At 33.9% G+C, this 21,305-nt stretch overlaps 1 protein-coding gene across 2 annotated transcripts in view; it reads right to left on the reverse strand.

Annotated features, from left to right (window-relative positions):
- Window positions 1–392: 392 nt before the first annotated feature.
- LOC139988062 (uncharacterized) overlaps window positions 393–21,305 on the reverse strand; it is a 58,200-nt gene continuing 37,287 nt past the window's right edge. For both annotated transcript variants that reach the window (XM_072005002.1, XM_072005001.1), the window contains exons 2-8: window positions 5,952–6,137; window positions 5,502–5,649; window positions 5,046–5,322; window positions 4,513–4,756; window positions 3,845–3,982; window positions 3,454–3,741; window positions 393–2,906 (exon numbers count right to left, since the gene is read on the reverse strand). In XM_072005002.1, the coding sequence (XP_071861103.1) occupies window positions 2,524–2,906; window positions 3,454–3,741; window positions 3,845–3,982; window positions 4,513–4,756; window positions 5,046–5,322; window positions 5,502–5,649; window positions 5,952–6,137 (1,664 nt within the window). In that variant the 3' untranslated portion in view covers window positions 393–2,523. The remainder of the gene's footprint in view (window positions 2,907–3,453; window positions 3,742–3,844; window positions 3,983–4,512; window positions 4,757–5,045; window positions 5,323–5,501; window positions 5,650–5,951; window positions 6,138–21,305) is intronic.

Below are 21,305 nucleotides of genomic sequence, written 5' to 3' on the forward strand. Positions count from 1 at the left end.
TAATTGGAAAGAAATTCCTCCATGATTTCTTCTCGTTGAATAAGTGAAATGCTTTTATTTCTTCCTAAATGAACGTTCCATTTTTTAAGTTATTTTACCGGACAAAATGATTTTATGTTTAAAAGTTTGAAGAATAAGGAAGCTACATTTCGTATCTCGAGGAAAATTGCAAGTCAAATTATATATAATGTTATCTCAGCTTTAAGAAGTTAATTGCAGAGAGACGTGTATGCATAAAGTAGGTTAACGAAGGAAAATATTGGCAGAATCGCTTTACGTGCGCACTATATTTTTTAATTTTTTGTTACTTTGAGTATTTCACTGTTTTCGCATTTACTGTTATTTTTATGTCGGGAATAAATTTGTAATTAAAAAAGGCAGAAACAACGAGGTACTTGATAAAATCACGTTTCTGTATTAACAACGTTACAATATTACAATATAGGCAGTTTATTCGGTGTTGTTTCTTTTGCTGCAGCGTGTAATAAACAGTAATTCGTAAATTATTGTTCTTTGCGTCGCTTATACAACGCGTTAGACTAGTAGCCTTGCGTTATCATCGTGATAACAATAATATGATAAACGTAACTTAAACGCGACATCACGTAGACAGGTGCTGAGTCATTAAAATAATGTTTCATTAAAAATATTCTCCGACTGGTTCTCATTATTATATTAGATATTCATCAGGCTATTAGTTTAATGATATTTTTAACTCGTTAAGGATCAAGCAATAAAATAATATGTGAAAACTGCAAAACGCAATATTATTCGGATAATAGATACTTTACGGATTAGAAAAATAATTCTCGGTATATATAGGAATTAATTATACAAATTACAGAACAAATTTGTAATGCATACAAAATTTACATAATTTAAAAACTGTGCAGTTTACCATTGTACTATAAAAACTTTAGAATCTAAATAGAGGAAGAAATAAAGATGAAAAAAATATTTAAAACTTTCTTGAAATAGAATATACTGACGTGAATTGACTGAAAAAAGTTGCAAATGGAATGTTCTATCAAGGCAACGTTGATCCTTAATGAATTAATTTGATGGGGTCTTTAAATAAAATTATAGTGTTTTTCGCTCGATCGCACAAAATATTAGAATTGTAATACCAGTTTCATTTCTCTGTACAAATCCTTGATATACTGTTGGCTTCAAATTGTTCTTAATCGACTATTTCGAGGCTCCTTAACTGTAATCTACGTTATAATACCACACGCATGTGCATACGCTCATTATCACGTATATAAGTATTTATATATATGTACATAACATGCGTATGTATGGTTCTAATATAAATAGTTTGATAAATAAATAGTGTTGTTGTCTCTTTGCGTTTGTACCGATCGCGGTTCGCTCGATCACAGAAAGAGAAACGGTACACGCATGAATATTCTCTTAAAATGCCTCGAACGATACAACGGTACAACCATAAACTCTTGTATCTGGCTACATATTTATTCGTATCGTTATATTATACCATTTATCGCTGCATACGAATTTCGTTTTGGACTAGTTTCAATATCTTTAGCTAGCATTGCTTACGTGCAAGCAGATTCCTTCGAAAAAGACTCTGGGTCACAACTTTTACATAGACATGAATCGAACGATCTTTTCTTGTGTTTAACAGAATTATTCAAAATTTTAGTTTCAATTTTTCAACATTTTTAAATAAAAGATCTTAATTTTCTATGATTCACAATTTCTAAAATAAAAATTACATTAAAATAAAGAAACTTGAGCTGTTTGTTTGAATGTGTCCTGTCTTTCTTTCTTGTTAAATTGACGAAAGATCGTTCGATGCGCACACCTACGCGTGGCAGTGAACTAATACGAAGCTTTAAACAAAGGCGTCGACGGGAGTCGAGGTTATCTCCATGTGGACGGAACGTTTCCGTGGTTCCTCTCGTCGAAAGCCGACGTTATTGTCCTTAATTACACCGCGAATTAAGTGACCCTTACTGGAATTTCCTATAGCTCTGTAGGGACGTTTAACGCAGATTAACGTGTTTCGTTCGCAAAACTATCGCTAATATGATCTCTAACAGCACCTTAAATCAACGAGGAACAAATGAGAGAAACGATCGAAGGCAGCGCGATAACGAGAAATGTCAGCCTCTTGGATAATTCCCATCATTTTTTTTTTAACTTTTTTAACTTTATTCGTGCTTTTGATTCTCGAACCTTCATTCTCATCGCATAACAATAATTACGTAATAACATCTATCCTTTTTTTGTATTATTGCAATTAATGAATTATTCCAAAATTCAATTTGTATAAAATTCGTAAAATACTGATTTTCAGTGTTTGCAATTCCAATTCACATTCACTTATGCAAGTAAATCAAAATTTCTTTTACGTAATTAAAACAGTGTACATACAAAAATTACATTATAAATTTCAAAAAAAAGTAATTTAAGTAACCATTTACATTGAAAAAGTCGTAAAATTTCATTCAGAAGCATCCTCAGAGAGTATTAACAGTTTCCTGGATTTTGGTGATCGAGTTACGTGCTTGCCTCGTCAATCACTGTGATCACCCTATTAGCAGGAGGCACATTCGTCACGTGCCATTTGGGCTTGGGATCGGTCTCTTCGTTAGTCGGTTGAGGCCCTGGGGATCGATCCAAATTCGATTGACCACCCTTTGAACGAGCCAGGGACCATCTGCGACCTCGACGATCCGTGATAATCGGCATTTCAGCTATCAGATTGTTCTCAAATTCTGACAGCATTAGATAATTCTCGACCTTGTTGCACGAGGTTATACAGTCTCCGATGTAATCAAGGTCCTCGAGCATGTTATCAGGAAGGTCCATGTCCGCAATTCCCTCCTCGGAGATGCACGTCAATTCGGGCTTCTCCGGGGCAAGGCCGTCGATCAATTCGCCTGCAATGAGATTCCATCGTTTGCTATCTCGTTTTGATTTTTTCTTTGATTTCCTAGAGTTGATTGACCCTTGAGATATAATATAAAAATTCGTGGTTTTAGTATCGTAACCCTCAGTTGGATTATAAGTGATCATAACAATATGGATTATATTTGAATTGGGTTACTTCATTTCAGGATATTCAATCTTAATTTATATCTTATATCTTGCACGATAAATGTCATTAGTATTTACCAAAATAAGAACATTATAATTCATTAAATATTTGATTTCTTAAATATTTGATTTTAGTGTTCAATGTACTTAAATTTAATGTTTTTTTTTTTTTTTATTTGAAGAAGAGATCCTATGATGGATACAAATGTGAGGAATAAATGAGGGAAACAGTAGGGTTAACCTAAACTCTTGTGGCTTGCTTACGGCCCGAGGATATGTAAAAGAGATTTAAAGTAGATATTAAAAATTGTATGTCGAAGATTTTAATTATAAAGGCAAAACAAGTTAGACAGAATTAATATAAAAAATAACATAAGTGAATAAATTTACCTGGATTTGGTGCAATCTCAGTTCCAAGCACAAGAGCAGCCGCAGCAGCTCCTGCAGCAGCCACATGTGGACCATCATTGTCTGGTTCCTGGCTGAACGACAATTTTCGGCGTTGTGGACAATTATCCGAAACGCAGAGGTGCTTGGTTCCGTTAGACCTTATGTGTTTATGCCTCGATAAATTTCTTCTGTGAAGGTCTATGAAGAAAAGAGTGAAACTGCCTACTAGAACACAGGTCGAGCTGAAGTAGTAACCAGCCTTCCCACCGTAGTTAATGTTCATGTATCCTGAAAAATCTCATACTCTTAATATTTTCTTGTTATATTGCGTCATTGAAAATGTAGTAACATTGAGAACATTCTTCAAACAAATTAAATATTTCACTTTTACCTGAAATTGGAACTCCAATTGCTATTGGTATAGCTTGGGAACATTGCACGAAACCCCACGTTCTTGCGAAATTTCTTGCTCTGACTCTCTCATAGGTGTACATTTTGAGACTGTAGTGGTAACCACCACAGAAGATGCCTGCAAAATTCAGTGTTTCATCTTAATTAAAACCGGAATTAACTTGAATTTATAATAAAGAAGTGGTAAAATTCGAATTTCGGGGTGAATGTGAGACATTGGTGAGTTAATCAAAGTCAAAGTTAAGAAAGGAAGAGTTTTTAAGAATCTTTTTGAACGAGGTCACTGTCATTATTCAACATAGCTTTACCTATTTTATTTAATCTTATATAAGCAAAGCTCTATCTGCAATGAAACATTCTTTGTAGAAGAATAAATCAAGAATAATATATTAATGAAAAAGAAAGGAGATGAAATGATAAAAATATTATATATAGTAATAATAATAATAATAAATAATAAATAATAATACATAATAATAAACTATATATATAGTTTATTATTTAATATTTATTATATAATATATTATATATATAGTTATAGATAATCCAAAAGAGTCGAAAACTTAAGAAGGAATTAGATGTATATCCTGAAAGGAAACATATTTTTTCTGAAGTATTCACGCATGTTTGCAGGCGAGGATACTGTACCGTAAATCCAGGCGAACAGCACATATCCATGATAATTTCCTTGAACGGCAGTGAGGGCCAAAATGCACAATCCGCATACAAATATCGCCGCTTGCGTAAGATACTGACGCGCTATCCTACATTCGACGCTGCGATGCACAACTAAAAGGCCAAAGGCGACACAGCCGAGGGTCCAGGCCAAACCGAGGTAAGCCTGAAGTAGGATCACCGTGTCACCAAGACCTTCTTCCTCGGCCTGATGTGCCTACAATGAAATAAAATATTTAAGCGATAAAATTTAGTTCAAAATATTCCCCCACTCTTGCAGTTATTAGATTGCGGATGTTTATGCAATTTTATATTTTTATAGACACCACCAATAAAATGGAATTTATGTAGAAATTTGTTTCTCGTATTGAACATTATAACAAGCATTTTGCTGTGAATATTTTATAATTCTATTGCATATTATATGCATTTTATTAATTTTGTACTTTTAAATATTCCAAACATATAGCATTTAATTATTTAAAGAAATTTATTACGCATTTTACCAAGTAAAATATCGGGGTGTTGATCCCGAAGGCAGATATTCCAGTGGACACCAGCAATATTCTTACTGTTTTGCTCTTCAGCGTACTGAAGTCAAAGAACGGTGGTCCGTCGTCTGTCTTGTTTTTATCTTTAATTTTACGTTTTTGATTTTTCAAATGTAAAATGGCTCTACGTTGTGGATGATACAGGGATGCGCTTCGATAAAAGGTACCCAGGATGAATGTCAGGAAAACGACACCCGTTACTGCCTGAAGTCCTAAACGCCAACCAATTTTGCTAAAATCGAAATACAGGATTTTTTATAATTTTGCTTTTTTTTATTTAGGAAATTGTTTTCCCTTTTTTCATTTTCAATCAAGTATTTTTATGTTACATCACGCTTGACTTAACAAATATCAATGAATATGAATTAGAGCTTTATGTAATAGCTCGGATAAGAATATTTCTTTTGTTACCTAATCATTCCCTTTATGAAAGCCGACATTACAGCGATACCAAGGCCACTTCCGGATACGATGAAAATCTCAACCAGTTCTCTTCTCCTTTTAAAATATTGCGCCACCATCAGCGTGCTACAGTCCCTCGTCATGCCAACCCCTATACCTGCGTAAAGTAATTAAACACAGTCCATGAACTTGCCATTATCTCGATCCCTCAGTATTTTTTCCCAAAGTGAAGTTTTATCTAAGGAATTATTCAAGGGAATCGTTTGTGTTGAAACTGTTGAGGGTAAAAGTGACGTACGAAAACTTGTAAAAGTCGAGTCACAATTGCTTAAGAAGGAAGATGGATGATGTTTAATCGATGAAGAAGAATCGTTATATTATATAAGTTCTGTCATTTTTCTTTCTTCTATGAGAAGAAACAGCAGTAGAAGAAATCGTTGTATTTTTACAGTGACTCACCGACAACTGTACCGTAGCTGAAGAACAACTGGTGGAACTGCGAAGCAAAAGAAGTGAAAAGGCAACCGAGTGCTGTAACGAGGCCACCTAAAACCGCGGTGAGTCTTGTACTTTTCCTCCGACAGAACGCTATTGTTACGGGTGAAACTAGTAGAGCCACTCCCGTAGACATTGCTCCCAGCCACCCTATAAAAGATAAAACTTTCTTAATCGCTTTTTGATCGTTGAACATCGTTGTTTGGTCTATATTGTTTCCAGTAAAAAGACTCTATATGATATACGTAACACCGTGCAAGTTCATTAAATAGCTGTATCTCTATACATGTTCTTCTTTTAGTAACTTTATGACCGCATAATAGAAATGTTTCGGAGTTTGAAACAGATAAAATAGCTTTACAAAATCTGGGATCTATTATATAAACTTTTCATTTATTACAGGTATGAATTAAAACGCGAATTTTTTAGTATTTTTGATGAAAATTTTACTTTTGTTAACGATATACATAGTTATATATTTTTGAGAAATATTTTGTATTTTATTTGGATCAAATTTTACATCAGGCTGAAGTTTTGTTTCTGATTCATAGAATTGAAATAGTTACGTAGTTTTTAAAAGTCTGCAATGTTTTCTACAAATTAGAATTTCTTAATAATGGAATTTTGAAAATAATCATGAGTTTTTATATTATGGTTCAGGCTTAAATAACGCTCGTTCTTCATTTCGCCTAGCATACTTTTTGTCATTTTATTGTTCTTTCCTTATGCGACGTTTGTAGCTTATTATATTTTTCTCATTGCATAATTCTACTTTTATATCTTAAATGAAGTTATTACTTTTTCAAACCATATATATGTAGATAAAATGATTCTCTTCCATCACTGTACGTTAATGGATAGCGCTTGTACCTTTTAGATCCGTTCCTTTTTCATATTGATCGACAGATTTTCTTAAAGGAACTGTCTTCCTTTGATTGATGAGAGTAGCTAGTGATTGAGATATCAATAAGTAGATATTAATCTGATATTTCACGAAAAACAGCTACTGAAGTAACGGATCTAATTTATTAGAAACTTGATACTTCATAAAATATTAAAGTATATGAAATATTATATAAAGTGTATAAAATACTATAAGAGGTGTATCGTACGAATAATTATGAACCATACTGTACCTCGATAATTTTTTGTATATACAAATTCGAAGAAAAACAAAGTGATATTGATTCATTTGAGTAAACACCACGATCAAACGCTTCACGCGCCTTATCATCCATTGATATTCAAATTCTCTCAAGCTTCATTTGCACCGTTCGATATATGATTTATGCGGTTCGCATGCTGTTATGGACTCGAGTTTCGCCCCTTGACGTTCGATCCCGACCGTCCATATTTCACCTTCGCGGTTTGTAATCATAATAAACGCTTTACGTACCCAGAGTTTCTCTCAATTAGAACCGTATAGTGGTATGATCGATATTTCTGACTCGCCATTTCGTGCTAGACACCGTATTTTCACCACGATTCTCGCCTTTGTTCAATTGATTCACCGTTAAGAGATCGAATATGATAAATCGATTCCGTTCCGAGACAGAACCATTATCACTTTCGTCGTCGGTTCTAATCCATTTTGAAACGACCACAAACGATCGTACCAGTAATCGTTCTTTCTTGCTTACGCGTTTTCTTTTACCACAACCGCAGCGATCGGTCTTCTTAAAACCGCTTATTAAATGTCGACTACCTTGCTAAACAGAAGTTGACTCGCGATCGAGGTTAAGACTGTTTTAATTACGGCCACAACGAATAGCCTGAACGATTAGCAGCGCTCCGCTCGGTCATTTAATTAATTTTCACTGTTTGCCGAAGCCGCGTTTGTCGAGTCGGCTCATCGATCAATCGTTCGAAGAATGCCGTCTATCGTAAAAGATAGAGCCGGCTCTCGTAGACAAAAGGGTACTCCGGAGGATGAAACGAGAGGTTATTAATCTTGCAACTTGCTTTTGACGGTCACAGATGCAGTCTTTATTGAGAAAGTGGGCTGGCGTGTTGCTGCATCTACTTTGATTCAATAGCTTTGTCGTCGGATCAACACGATGAATTCGAATGGAGTCTTTCGAGTAAGTGAATTGCGATTTTTGAAACACTTTCTTGCGATACTTGTACTTGAAAGATTCTTTAAGTGTGAAAGCGTTCTTGTATTTTTCTTTTGAAGAATTACTTTCTTTTCGTTTAATTCGAAGAGAAAAATTCGTGGTATAAACTGTGTAGAATGTGTAGAAATTTCATAGAATCTGATTGTTACCATGTATTAGATTTATTCTTCCCAAACGAAAGATACAAAGTATGAAGACTAAGGGATGTTTCCCTTAAGTAAGAAACAACTGTTTGGGACGAATTTATCGATCACCTGACCGAGCAGTTCTTTTTACGACTTAGTTACAAAGACACCAAGTTATCTGGATGACAAAAAGGACCACTTATTAATCTCGGCAGAAAGGTTGGGACATGATAGGCTCCGTGTTAAACGATTCCACGTTTGTGGGAAATAACCTATTCGTAAGGCATGGCTCGCTTTTTTACTCTCGGTCTTTTCTTTCCCCTTTAATACCTCATCTTTTTTGTTCTATGACAGCCACAGTTCTTTTCGGTATTTTGGTGGTACGAAAAAAAGGTGGACATAAAATAAATAAATTAGAAATAAGATTTGAAATAAGGAAAATAATTTTTTTGACGTGTGTTTTTGAATACATTTTGCAAGGAACTTAAATAATGAACTTAAATAATAGTATAAAGACATATTTGCAGTGTTTCGATCACAATTATACTATTATCCAGTTAATTATAATTGCTATTTGATAACATTAGCAAGAAAAGCCGAATTAAAATGCTTCATAAAAAGATTAGAAAATATCTTTTTCATAAATACAATTGTTTGCAGTTTTTTCATTAAAACGAAACATAGATATTTTCCTACATTTACTGATAATAGGAAATTACTTTTAATACAGACAAGTATTTGATGATCGTTTCGAAAATATAGGAAAGATATATTTAATAGAACTAGACAAAACTCTGGTAATCATGGTACTAAAGAATATAATTTATAAGTAATTCTTCATAAACATAAAACATTTAAAAGAACATTGTATACCATGTACTAGTAATGTATTGCCATAACGTACATGATGTAGTACTACAATAATGTAGGAAGTGAAAGCAAAAAGGTTCATTCCGAACTTGTAGATTTCAAACAAGATATCCACTGTATAATGCTGCCTCTATTATATACCGATTCTCTTTCCTTGATCCCTTGCTACCCCTGTCATCGGTCAGGATCAGGATCCTCTATCGAAAATCCCACCAGTGTCTGGCCCACGGTTTCACCCTTGAATTTCTTTTGAAGCCAGAAAACGAACGAGAGGGAGAGTGAATTGGCGAAAGAGAAGGTCAATGACCCTGCAAGATTCTAAGCTCGCTTTCATAGCAACTGTATCTTACCTCGAAGGAATTTCGGTAAAGTATAAAAAGTATAACCGAAGTTCTATACAATGATCATTCGTTCATTACAATAATTACAAAAATTCCATAATGCGGTCTGTTTCCTTAATCTCACGCGATAAATGTCTTTAAGGATTCATTGCTCCTTTTCTTTTTTGACACATCGCAAAAAAACTGGGTCATTTGTGTCAACGTTTACATTTTTGTATTGTTTTAGTTTTTCAAAGAATCTTCCTTAACCTTAATTATATTATATGATTCGTTTTTAAGTGAAATCTTTAAATAATTTTCCAAGAAGAATAAAAATTCGCTTTGAACAAGTACGAGTGAAATTTCGCGCGAAAAATTTAGGAATATCTTTATATGTGTGTTTGTGTTAATCTTTTATTTAATTCAAATTTACCATAGATTGTATCATCGTTTGCTCGATATTATTTAAAATTCACAATCCAGATATTCTCTTAAAAATACTATTTATCTTTTCTTCATCGTCATCGTAAAAGACCTTACAGGTTGCACAAAAAATTTCGCGTGTCGTCGAAATGTGCTTGGTTCTTAAACAACGACGCTCGTAAACGGACAGCAAAAAGGGAAAGTAGTGCTCGTTAAAGAGGCGGCAGGGCTCCAAAAAAAAGAAAAAAAAAAAAAAAAAAAAAAAATAAGTCAGACGATACAAGAGTTAGAGTTTTACGACAACGACATTAACATGAAGTGATCTTAATATCAGTTTCCGGGACCATTTGTAAATAATAATAAAGAATCGCTTTCAACTCTCAGTCTAACAACACTCGATACGTAAAACATTTCTGAAATGGTCATAATTATAGTTTCTCAAATACAATCGTTCCTTTTTTCCCAACCGCATGAAATATTCATACGATATAGTATACTCGATGCTTCCTTCTCGTTGTCAAGGTCCTGCTCAGAGTTCAACTTCGTGAGTTTCTCTGTTTGGCACTGACTGCGCGCGATAAATTTTAAAGTCCTGTTCGAGAACATGTGGATCGTAGGGAAACACTGGTTAGATTTGTATTCCTTTGGCAAATTTAAATATAACTTGATATCAATATGTTATGTGTGCGGGGCTAATGATTTAGGAACGTGCGATGAAATTGGACAGATGGCTCTTTTAGAAACATTGAATGTGTAGAGTTTGCAAAGTAGCTGGTGTAAGCTTTTATGACGACATGTGCTGGTTTTTATATTTATACACTTATGTCGTGCCATTTTCTTTTAATTTTTGTTGTTTGAAAGTCATAAAATTTTTTGGTTCTATTTCTAGACCTATTCCTACTTGTCACTTTATTTTGGTTTATTAAAAAAGTAACTTTTGCGAAAGATTAATATCATATATTGCGTTTTCTCTAAAATTCTTTTAACCATAATCATAGTTATAACATATGCTTTATTAAAGTATATTTTATTATTGTATATAACGTATAATTTTAACATCTTCATATAAGTTTTCATTTCTATTCCGAAATTTTTTATATTTTACGAATTTTAAAATAGATATATTCTACATCAAAACTGATATCTTCCTAGTGGATATTTTCCTACACAAGAGCGTGCGCGTTTTATTAAGTAATTTAGCCATGGAGAGGCTGTGAGCGCACAGTTAAACATTGAGATTAGAAAATAGGATCGTTGATCCTTGCATATCGTACCTACGTTGAAAACAGGTTGACGGTATCGTTTCATTCCTTCCAACAGCAACCATGCTCCGACAGCCCCGTGAATTCCCGTGGCAAGAATTTGTACCATAACGCCGGTTACTACGACTACCCAACCCCAACCACTCTCCGGGTAGTAATGCTGTCTTATGGTACATCGTGCGATGTATCTACACCGCACGAAAAACAACTACAATAAGAGCACTGAACGCTTGCCTTGAAGGCTTATACGATTTACTTATGGTCATTTAAAAATTTCCACTTTAACTTAATTATTATTAGCGAAGGAATATGTAGTGTATACTTATCGCTATAACGTGTCTATAAGATCGTTATGAACATTATAGTATATTTTATAATCACTGTAGAATATTTCAAAGAACGTTTCAAATTTTCTTACAGAAAATGACAACTCGATTTATAGAAGTTAACATTCATTGTATTGAATATTTAATCAGCTGCCTAAAATTTACAGTTATTAAAATAAATGGCCAAATTATATTTTGTTAGTAAATTTGCGAAAATAGAATCTAGAAGTTAATAAAATTTCAGTAAAAAAATATGCACCATAGAAAAGAATGGATGGTCAAATTATTGACTAAAAGGACCACGTAAATTGTATCCGCAAGGTCAGACCTAGGATCCTGATTTTCATCTTCTTCGATCTCCTTTGGACCTCTTCGTTCTTGCAGACAAACGACTCCTTCGCACTCTCCTGAGAAGGAAAGTTCACCTATTTCTCCGGAAGTCGCTACACCGCTGTCCTCGCGAGCGGGACAAAGTACGACATTCCTTTCGTTGCGGTTTCGATTCTTCATCCCTTGACTATTTTCACCAAGGCACGCTGTCCATATTTACTATCTTTTGTTTCTCATTATGGAATACTATCTCTGTCTATTTAATTATTTTGGTCGCTGTAGTTTATTAAATTAAAGATTTTCGTATTATAAAAAAATGAGATTAAAATTTTAATGTTTAGGTTGAATTTCCAGTGTTAGAGATTTCTATGTTAAAAATATTTTATCGTATTTTGATCTTTTATTGGTATCTATATTTTACGGCTGTCTTCTGTTTCCTTCCTTTATATTAGAAGGTCCACAAAGCATATGTTTCAAAATAAATTTGCCACTCTTAATACCCGAGGGACAGATGAGAAAGATGATAAAGAAGCAACGGTCGAATATTCGCTGTTCGAAGATTACCCTATAAATAAGTTTATTCCGAAAATCATCCTCAGGGAGGATTCATCGTTTCAAAACTAGTTTTAAAACTACCACATAGAGAGAAATTATGATACAATAGATTTATGTTTAGAATCGGATCTGGAATATTCTATAGTAAACAGGTTTAGAAATATTGTTAATAAAATTCTACAAAAGTCATTGGGTTTCAATTTCATGATAAGCTCGTAGGGTCAAAGTATCGACTATATTAGCAGTAAAAATATGTTGGAAACTTTATTCCGGCCATGGTGGAGATTAAATCCCATACCTTGTGGCAGATGGAAGATAGCCACGCAGATAAAGTTGGTAAACCGAGTGTCCTTTCTATTCTTTTACTCGGAAAGTTTCGCGGGAGAAGTTTTAAACCGAGTCGGAAGTTCCACTTCAGAACAAAACTGAATTCGAGACTAATGCCTCGACTCCAGCAACCTACTATCTTTCTACTTGTTAAATGAAATAGAAGAGAAAAAGTAATATTGTTTCCTCTCGCTCATTTCATTTCTTTCTTTTCAGATAAAGAATGTAAAACATTCGATTACCGATACATCGAAATTAGAAACCTAACGTTATTGAATTGCCAAAAAACTTGTAATATCGGAATTGTTAAAAACGAATAAAATTTTGAATATTTAGAAAGATATACTATAGTAATTTCTTTAGGTATAAATTTATTGAAATCGGAAGAAGACAATTATTTCGAATTCTGTTGATAATGAGCAACTAAGTAGGGTTGGCATTCCTAGAAGTCACCAGGTGGATATCGATTGAATTGAGTTGATCGCATAGATATTGCATGGATTTTTATAACGAAGGATGCAGGAAGTTTAATGTAAAAATGTCTCGCGTTATTAGCCCATGTTATTTGTATAAAGACAGTTATATTTTATTTTCGTTACCTAACAGTGCGTGTAAAGTTTACTTTGCAATTAGCAAAATAATTAAATCGAGAGTCGACTGATTAAAACCTATGTGCACTTTAAGAAATTCTCTCCTGAACTTATATTTATAAATACAGAACGTGACAAATAAAATGTTCTAAATGACTCAGAATGACTCACATGTGGATGACTGAATATAAGCAACTGTATCTTTGAATCAGAAGCTTGAATTAACATATTTCTCTATTCGTAATACCAAATCATCTTATGTAATCTGTACGAAAAATGACAAAAGATACCATATATAAAAGAAGAGTATCGATACGATCACGAGACAAACCAAAGACTCATCTAACTCACTCGTTTAAATCTAACATGTGCGTATCCAGGTCACAAGTAGCAGTGTTCTCCGTTGAATTACACTAAAAGCTCGGCAAACAAGAACAAAGGGGGTGCGTTAACTAAAGAGCTGAATGTGTAGACATATTCCTGATCCATTGTAATTGAGTCAAACTGGAGCAGGTAAGTAAACGAAAGTAAAAGTTCGTGAATATACCAGCAACAGAATCCTAATGCGGAGCGCGCGATTTTGAAAGGTAAACGATTCGTAACGATGCGACGATTCATATAATCTGAAGCGGTTCGGCCCTTCGCTCGTATTTCATGTTCAATACCGGATGATTTTTGGTCAAATTTATTGCAAATTCGTTACGCTATTTCAGCTCAGTCGAGCGAAAAGGAAGAGAAAAATGGTTTGATCGAAATTTAATTTCCCTATTACAATGGAAAGATTTTTTAATGCATTTCATTTAGGAAATTTTTTATTCAATTTTTCCCTTAGTATTATAAGTATCTATAAAAAAGTGCCTCCTGTGGAAAATTCAATAAAGTTTTGTCCACTACATTATGCTTGGATCGCGGTAAAAATTTTCTAAAATAATCAGTTTCCAGCTGAAAGGGGTCAACGATGCTACGTGTTGTTCGATCGAAATAAAAATACCTAAAACAACATGCCATACCAAAAAGTATCACGTAGCATTCTTTTTCTTCTCTTTCTCATCTTTTTCAATTTTCATCTTTTTGGAATTAGCTTTTTCAGCAAAAATCATTCCCACTCTGATCACTTTTAAAATTCATCAAAATATCATAGAAAAATTAAAAAATTTCTTTTATCGCTTCTAATTAAAATACAAAATGAAAAATTTATGAAACGATGATAATAATATTTTCAACGTCTCCGTGTTTCAAACCACCATAATCACTTGAAGCCACGTGCACTGTTTCGTATTTGAAACTACCTATTCCCTCGAGCCAGATCGACTGCACTTTATTTCCTGTCTGGAGTAAAATCCAACTGACACTTTGTGACAAAAAATCACGGGATTTCAGTAGAAAAGAGACGTAACACGCTAGACGAGGGGCGCGTTGTCGAACACGGACTGGATTCGGTTAGGTGGTTCACAGAAGAGGACCGTCGCAAGCTGGGCTTGCGTAGGGGAAACCAGTGGGCCAATCCCTTCGTTTTCCAACCTAGCCACGTGCTTTCATGGCCATACAGTTTGCGTCTGGATTCGCGGTGGCCCGCGATAAATCGGGTTCGATTCAAATATCTACGCTGGTCAAGCTTATCAGTTTTGCATATGGGGAGAATTAAGGGATGAAAAATCGATATTTTAGTTTTAGGCGAGAACGATTAGGTATATTTTCCCAATTGTTTGTCTCTGGTTTTTTGATCAGTTATGAAGGAGCAAACGAGATTAAATTATTTAATAGACAGCTTTTGGGTTGCAATATTTGGTTTATCTTGGAACATAGTTACAATAGAAAATTGTTTTAAAATTAACTTTTGCATAAATTATGTATTATAGAATGGTTATATTGGTTTTATTAATATTATTTCTTTATTAATTGATGGACTTATTCTGGGAATAAAAGATAAAAACTAAGAGATTGAATAAGAAAAAATATCAAATAGTATTAATTCAAAAAATTGTGTTAGTAAAGTTTAATCATTTAAGGAACATTGTACAAAATCATCTAATAAAACATATATATTTAACAATTATATGTTTGCTATATCATTTCGTTACTTAAAAATTCAGTATCGATTTATTATCCCCACTAATTATAGGCTTTTGAAAAAAAAGCAAAAACCCTTTTTAATTAATGTAAATAATTGAAGTGGCACAAAACCGTAATTTTCGACCAAGAATTGAATTAAATTCAGTGTTCCAATGCATTCAGCCCGCTGAGCAGATCGATAAAACGGTTTACCCGATCTGTCGAGTAACGATAAATCAATGTCAACAGGAAAAGTCGATCGATCGTTACAAAAGATAGTAACGGAGATAAACTCTAAAAATTTAACTGCCGAAGCGTGTACTATAATAATTGCTGGATTACGAGTTCTAACATAATTTATCGTTATTTAACATCACTCTTGAATTAACGATACTTCGTATCTCTATCCGATTATTCTACAACAATTTACATATCGTCGCGTGACACGAACGATAGTTAGCTACGAACATTTTGCACGCATAGCTTTCGCGGCAAATTAGCAGTAAAGGAAGAAATCAATCATGAGAGAAAGAGAGAGAGAGAGAGAGAGAGAGAGAGAGAGAAAGAGATCGATGCGAGAAAAATCTTAATTGAATTCCGATTTCTTTTGACAACTCTGCTAGTTACTTTACCTATATACACTAAGTTAAAGGAAACAGGAATCAACAAGAAAACCTGTTTCTCTATTTAACTTCATAAAAATAGTCACTTCCTACAGACTGTCTTATCGACGATACACTTAATTAATTCCGAGTACGAATTTCATCGTACTAATCGAATAGAATATTATACATAAATCATTTGAAAACATTCATTTTTTGATTGCTCGATACACTCGTGATAAATGGTATTTATCATAAATCGCGTGTTGAGTTATATAATTGAGAAGCTTTCTGGAAAAACAGTGTCTCTAATTTTAATTAATCTTCATTCTTAAAGGATTTTGACTTTTTTATATCTACATAATAAACACAAATTTTATAAAATATTTGATTAGATTTGTTTAGAAAATATATTTCTACTGCCTTTTTTTGAGGAAGTTTCTCGATACGATAGAGTCCTGAAATAAAATTGAGTTTCAATTTTCGGCCGCAAATCCCTCCAGAAATACAGATGTTAAAAAGAATCACGCCACTGCCGCAATTTATGCAGACGAGGAATTAGTATCTTTGCAAAGCTCCTCTAAGGTACGACGCGCGAACCGCTTTCAAATCGTCGGCTGAATGCGCAAGTAGACGTCTGAAATAAATCTACCGCATATCGTAGTCACCGCGAACGTTCCGGAAGGAAACCTTCTATTTTCTTCAATATACCGAGCAATGTAGCCAAATCTTACGCGTGAATCCAAGAAACATGACGCTCCTACATATTTCATGTAATTACTTTTAAATAATTCAATCACACATAAGTTTATACATATATTTTTATAATTCAACAAATTTTCTATTTTAAGACGTTTCCACTAAAAATTCGTGGTTATATCTTAATCGATATCTCAATCTGTAAAACTCTTAGATGACGTTCGTAAAATCTGCAAATCAAGCGGTACGTCACAGAGAATGAAGGAAATTTATCGAAATCTCTGTTTCGATGATTCCAGAAGACGATAAACTTCCAAATCTACTACACGTGCAAACTCTTAGAATATTTAAGTCCTCTGAACGTGGTTATTATATTGAGTTGGCTTCGGGGAACACGCGAATATCTCATGAAGTTTCACAGTCCGTCATGTCGTATACCTGCTGCTCAACCCTATTTTTATCCTGCTCTGCATATTGCAGCTGTCTAATCGTCAAATGTTATAAATTCTGCGTGCGACGTGCACCATCTTTACATTAACGCCGTGGTTTCTTTACATTCTCTTTGACCACGTTAACGATTAACTACCATGAGCGCTGCATGTAACTACTTTCTCGCCTCTCCTTTTCTTTTTGAACGTGTTCCAAAATCAAGATCACTTTGATCACAAGATCAGAGACACGTCCCAACGATCAGGACAAATAAAGAAGTATTCATAATGTTAAAGGGGAGAACGCTAAACGACGTCGTACCTTATGTGTAATTGCCAGGCAGATAATAAGCTTTACCTTTGATAAGGTGGTACGCGAGTTTTGGAAATTGTAGAAATGATTGGAATAAGTATATTTCTAAATTTTGTTATGCACTGCTTCGTGATAGAATTGTTGTTTTATTTATGAGATATAGCATTTATCAATAGAAATATCTTGTTTTAATGGTTTTGCAAAGACGACGTAATATATTGAAATCTGAGGTCAATTTTATCGAAGACAAATACATTACTCGTTTACTTAATTAGATTATAGTAAACTAATTTAGTAAACAGAAGTACAAGTTAGTTCGTAAAAGTAAAATGTCATGTTTACCTAAGATGAAAGGATTAAGTAATTATCAATTATTAAAATGAGATTTCGGAAATAATGTAATAGTAAGCATTCTCCGTATAAATTTAGTAAAGTAGTAAAAGTAAAATTTCAGTTTATTCGCGTAGTTGTCTTGAAATCTATTTAATCGCCGAGGAATAAAAGAAGATATATGTTCAACAAAATCGGTGCTATGTCGCCAAGAACGAAATATATAACGGCAGATACATTGGCACCCAAATTGCCCGAGGTCACCATTCTTCTTAACAAATGGTTCTGGTTAGTGGGCTGCTCTTCTACTTCGTCTAACCAATCTTGTCGAATTCGTCCAGCAATGGGTATTAACAGTGATCTACAATCACGAGATTGGCAATTGGAGTACCGGTATGGCTGAAAATTTACAATATCAAGCTACTGCGCAGTGGCAAGCGGTAGACTTATCTGTTTAGTCCATTTTAAATAATCTTTTTTATGTTCTTCGCATACATTTATTATAAGATACTTTGACCAACTTTTAATTCTCCTCTTTCGAACTTTTCGTAGACTTTGAAAATTCAGAATTTAATTGTATATTTGTTTGATGATATCGTTTGTTGTTCTTCAAGAATTCTATTACTAATTCGAGTAATTCTATAAAAATAGAGCAAATTAAATTTTAAGCACGAATATTCGAATTTTTTATTATGTAGTGGACAACGGTATAAAATTTGACTTTTCGTTTTTGCTTTTTCGTACAATAGAAAAAAGAAATTCAATCGAGGCAGAGATGGAAAAAAGAGGAAAAACGAAAAATTGCGTCGTCAGCGAGTGAAAAGAGTAGGTAGAGATAGAAGGAAAGTAAGAAGCACAATGATTCTTGAGGATAGACGCGAGTTACTCACGTAGATTGCCAGAAGGACCTTATCCTTTGAAGAAATCTCTGGGTTCCAATTTTCTAATTTCAAATTTTGGCTGATTTCTATGCAAACTGTCACGGACTTTCAAAATAGTACGCAGCTTAATTTATTAAATTAATTGTTTCTACAAACTCAACGTTCACATACATAAATAAAAGTTAAATATATAAGTAAAGTAAAAGACAAATGTGGTCTTTGAGAAGCCAAAAATTTAATTAAATAACTAAGTAAATTTTAAGAAAGAGCGCTTAATTAGATAAGTAAAGACTAAGTATTATGATAAATCAGCAAGTAGTCGATAGAGGTAAAAGAAAATGTGTCTGATCATTTCACTACCAAGATTCATATTTACAGGGGAAGAATCATGTTCTTAATTTGCTAAGAGATAGCTAAAGGTTTTTCCCGAATATTTGTATTTACCATACGTGGAAGAAAGCTTTTTGTCGATGTTTGTTCAACTACTGTATAGCTTTCAGTCTAGCGTGAGGATTTCCTTTGTTGCGGGACTATCGATTTGACTGAAATGCTACTTTGTGCATTAACGCGTGACTTTGCTTTCTGGCATCGTAAGCTAATACTGTAAATACATAAAAATATTCTTCCCGAGACAGTAAATCTGACCACTTATACTTAAAAGAAACTTGTAATTAATCACTAATCAAAAACGATAATTAACAGCCCTGATTTTTTATGATGACTGAATTTTTGCAATTGTAATATTTAAATTTAATGGTTTTTGTTTGTTGTACCTACTTGTACCTTAAAAAGATAAAAGAATATTTTGACGTAGCCATATGCCATTTACATTTCCATAGTTCATTTACATTCATTTACATTTCATTCACATTTCCATAATTAATAACATGGAAATGTAAAGGTAACTTTAATTAACGAAGGAATGTGTAAAGTATCATACCTGTCATAAATTGTTGAGAAAAAATTGTCGAAAGAAAATAACAATAAAAGCATGAAACTTAATAAATAATGTGTTGATGTAGCTATAACAATTATTTATTGTGGCAGCAGTATATATTATTGCGTCACGTCTTGAAGGTAGTGGCCACTGTCTATATAAGGACCGTGAAATCGTGGTACGAGCTCATTTACTGTTCAAGCTTCGTATCAGACAGATCGTGAAATTAATTAGGGTGACTCTGAGATGTGAATAGGATCGACATGAGCTATCAACTAGCTGAGGGTGCTGGCTACTAGATTTTGACTATTCTATTCACACATTTAAAGTAAAGTAGAAATTTTTATAATTTACACTTATGATATTACATGATCATTTCAAAAAATTATTTTTAATAACCATTATTATGACAATTAATATAATGACTGGGTATTTTCACAGCAATCAAGTTACTATTCTCATTCTCCAAAATTTTTGCATATAAAAAACCAAAACTTTGGTATCAAAATCTAATATAATATCTAAATTGTTTTAGTAACTTTTAATGTTACTATCTATTCTATTTCATCTTTTTTAGATATACTGTCACTAAAAAAGCAAACTTGTATATATCAGGGATATTGTAATTGTATCTCATACCGAATCGGTAACAGTGGATACGATACTAAAGTGGAGACAGCAGCTGCCAAGTCTGGCTACACAAAAATGTATTGTTAGCTTGTACATCATCCACGTCTACATTTGAATACTGAGCTTGCAAGCTTTCAGAGCCAATAAAGAAGGTTTCTTATTCTGATCTCTGCTTTTCAACTTATCTAAACCGGATAAACTCGAGGGACAGATATTTTACCGGAAGCTGGCACTTTCCTTCTCCAATACAAGTCAGCACTCTTTAAATGATATTCTACTCTGGAGTATAACATTACCACATCAATCTCATCTTCTCTTTCATGCATTTGTCATCAGTGATTTAAGATTTCAGTCGTCATTATCAAAATTTCCTCTTCATTTTTTTATATTTCGCTTTCTTAAATCACTTGAGTAGAAATTTCCAAGTTTGTATTCCACATTCTTTCTAATTTTATATTTTTACATCGAAATTTTCATACAAACTTCTGGCGAATTCAAGAATACATATATCTTCAAAAAATAGTATCGAAACTATTCTCGTTTCACAAAATTCACGCATTAAAGAAGAGACATGAACTAGAAGTTGGTCGACGTATCCCATCGAATTTCCAACGCACGAACGCTTTTCCACATAGTAAACTAGGATGACTCAAGCTACGGTTTCCACGAGGCAACCAGTTTTCACAGAAGGAAACTTTCCTGATCTGACGATGCAACTCGTTTATCCCATGGAAGGCGGTCGAATCTTTCGCGAAAGCAATGACTCCAGAACAGTTCGTTGCGCTTACGCGCCGCGTTTATACGTGGTGAGTCTGATTGAACGTTAACGCAGATATATAGGAACGGTTATAATCTCTGTCGGTGACAGCGAGGAAAAGGATCCTGGCCCCTCTTTTTTACGTCAAATATCTTTCCGTATAGAGGGTTACACCCAGCACTTTTTGCACTCGGCTTCTGTTGGCTCTCGCTAGGGGACGATGCAATGCTTTTGACAGAAGGCGTTGGCGTTATGTACACTTGATGACGAAGTGGTCAAAGGGAGCGTCTGCAAGATACGGGCATCCCCTTCAATTTCGCCAGAAGAAAATGCTCCGTTGTATGATATATCGACGATGGGGAAGGACAAAATTTCTTTCTAATTTTAATGTCGTTTATCTGACAATGGAAATCGGAGGGTCGCCTCGTGTTTGGGAATTTACGG

Source organism: Bombus fervidus, chromosome 6, assembly GCF_041682495.2.
Source record: "Bombus fervidus isolate BK054 chromosome 6, iyBomFerv1, whole genome shotgun sequence".
NCBI classification, from domain to species: Eukaryota; Metazoa; Arthropoda; class Insecta; order Hymenoptera; family Apidae; genus Bombus; species Bombus fervidus.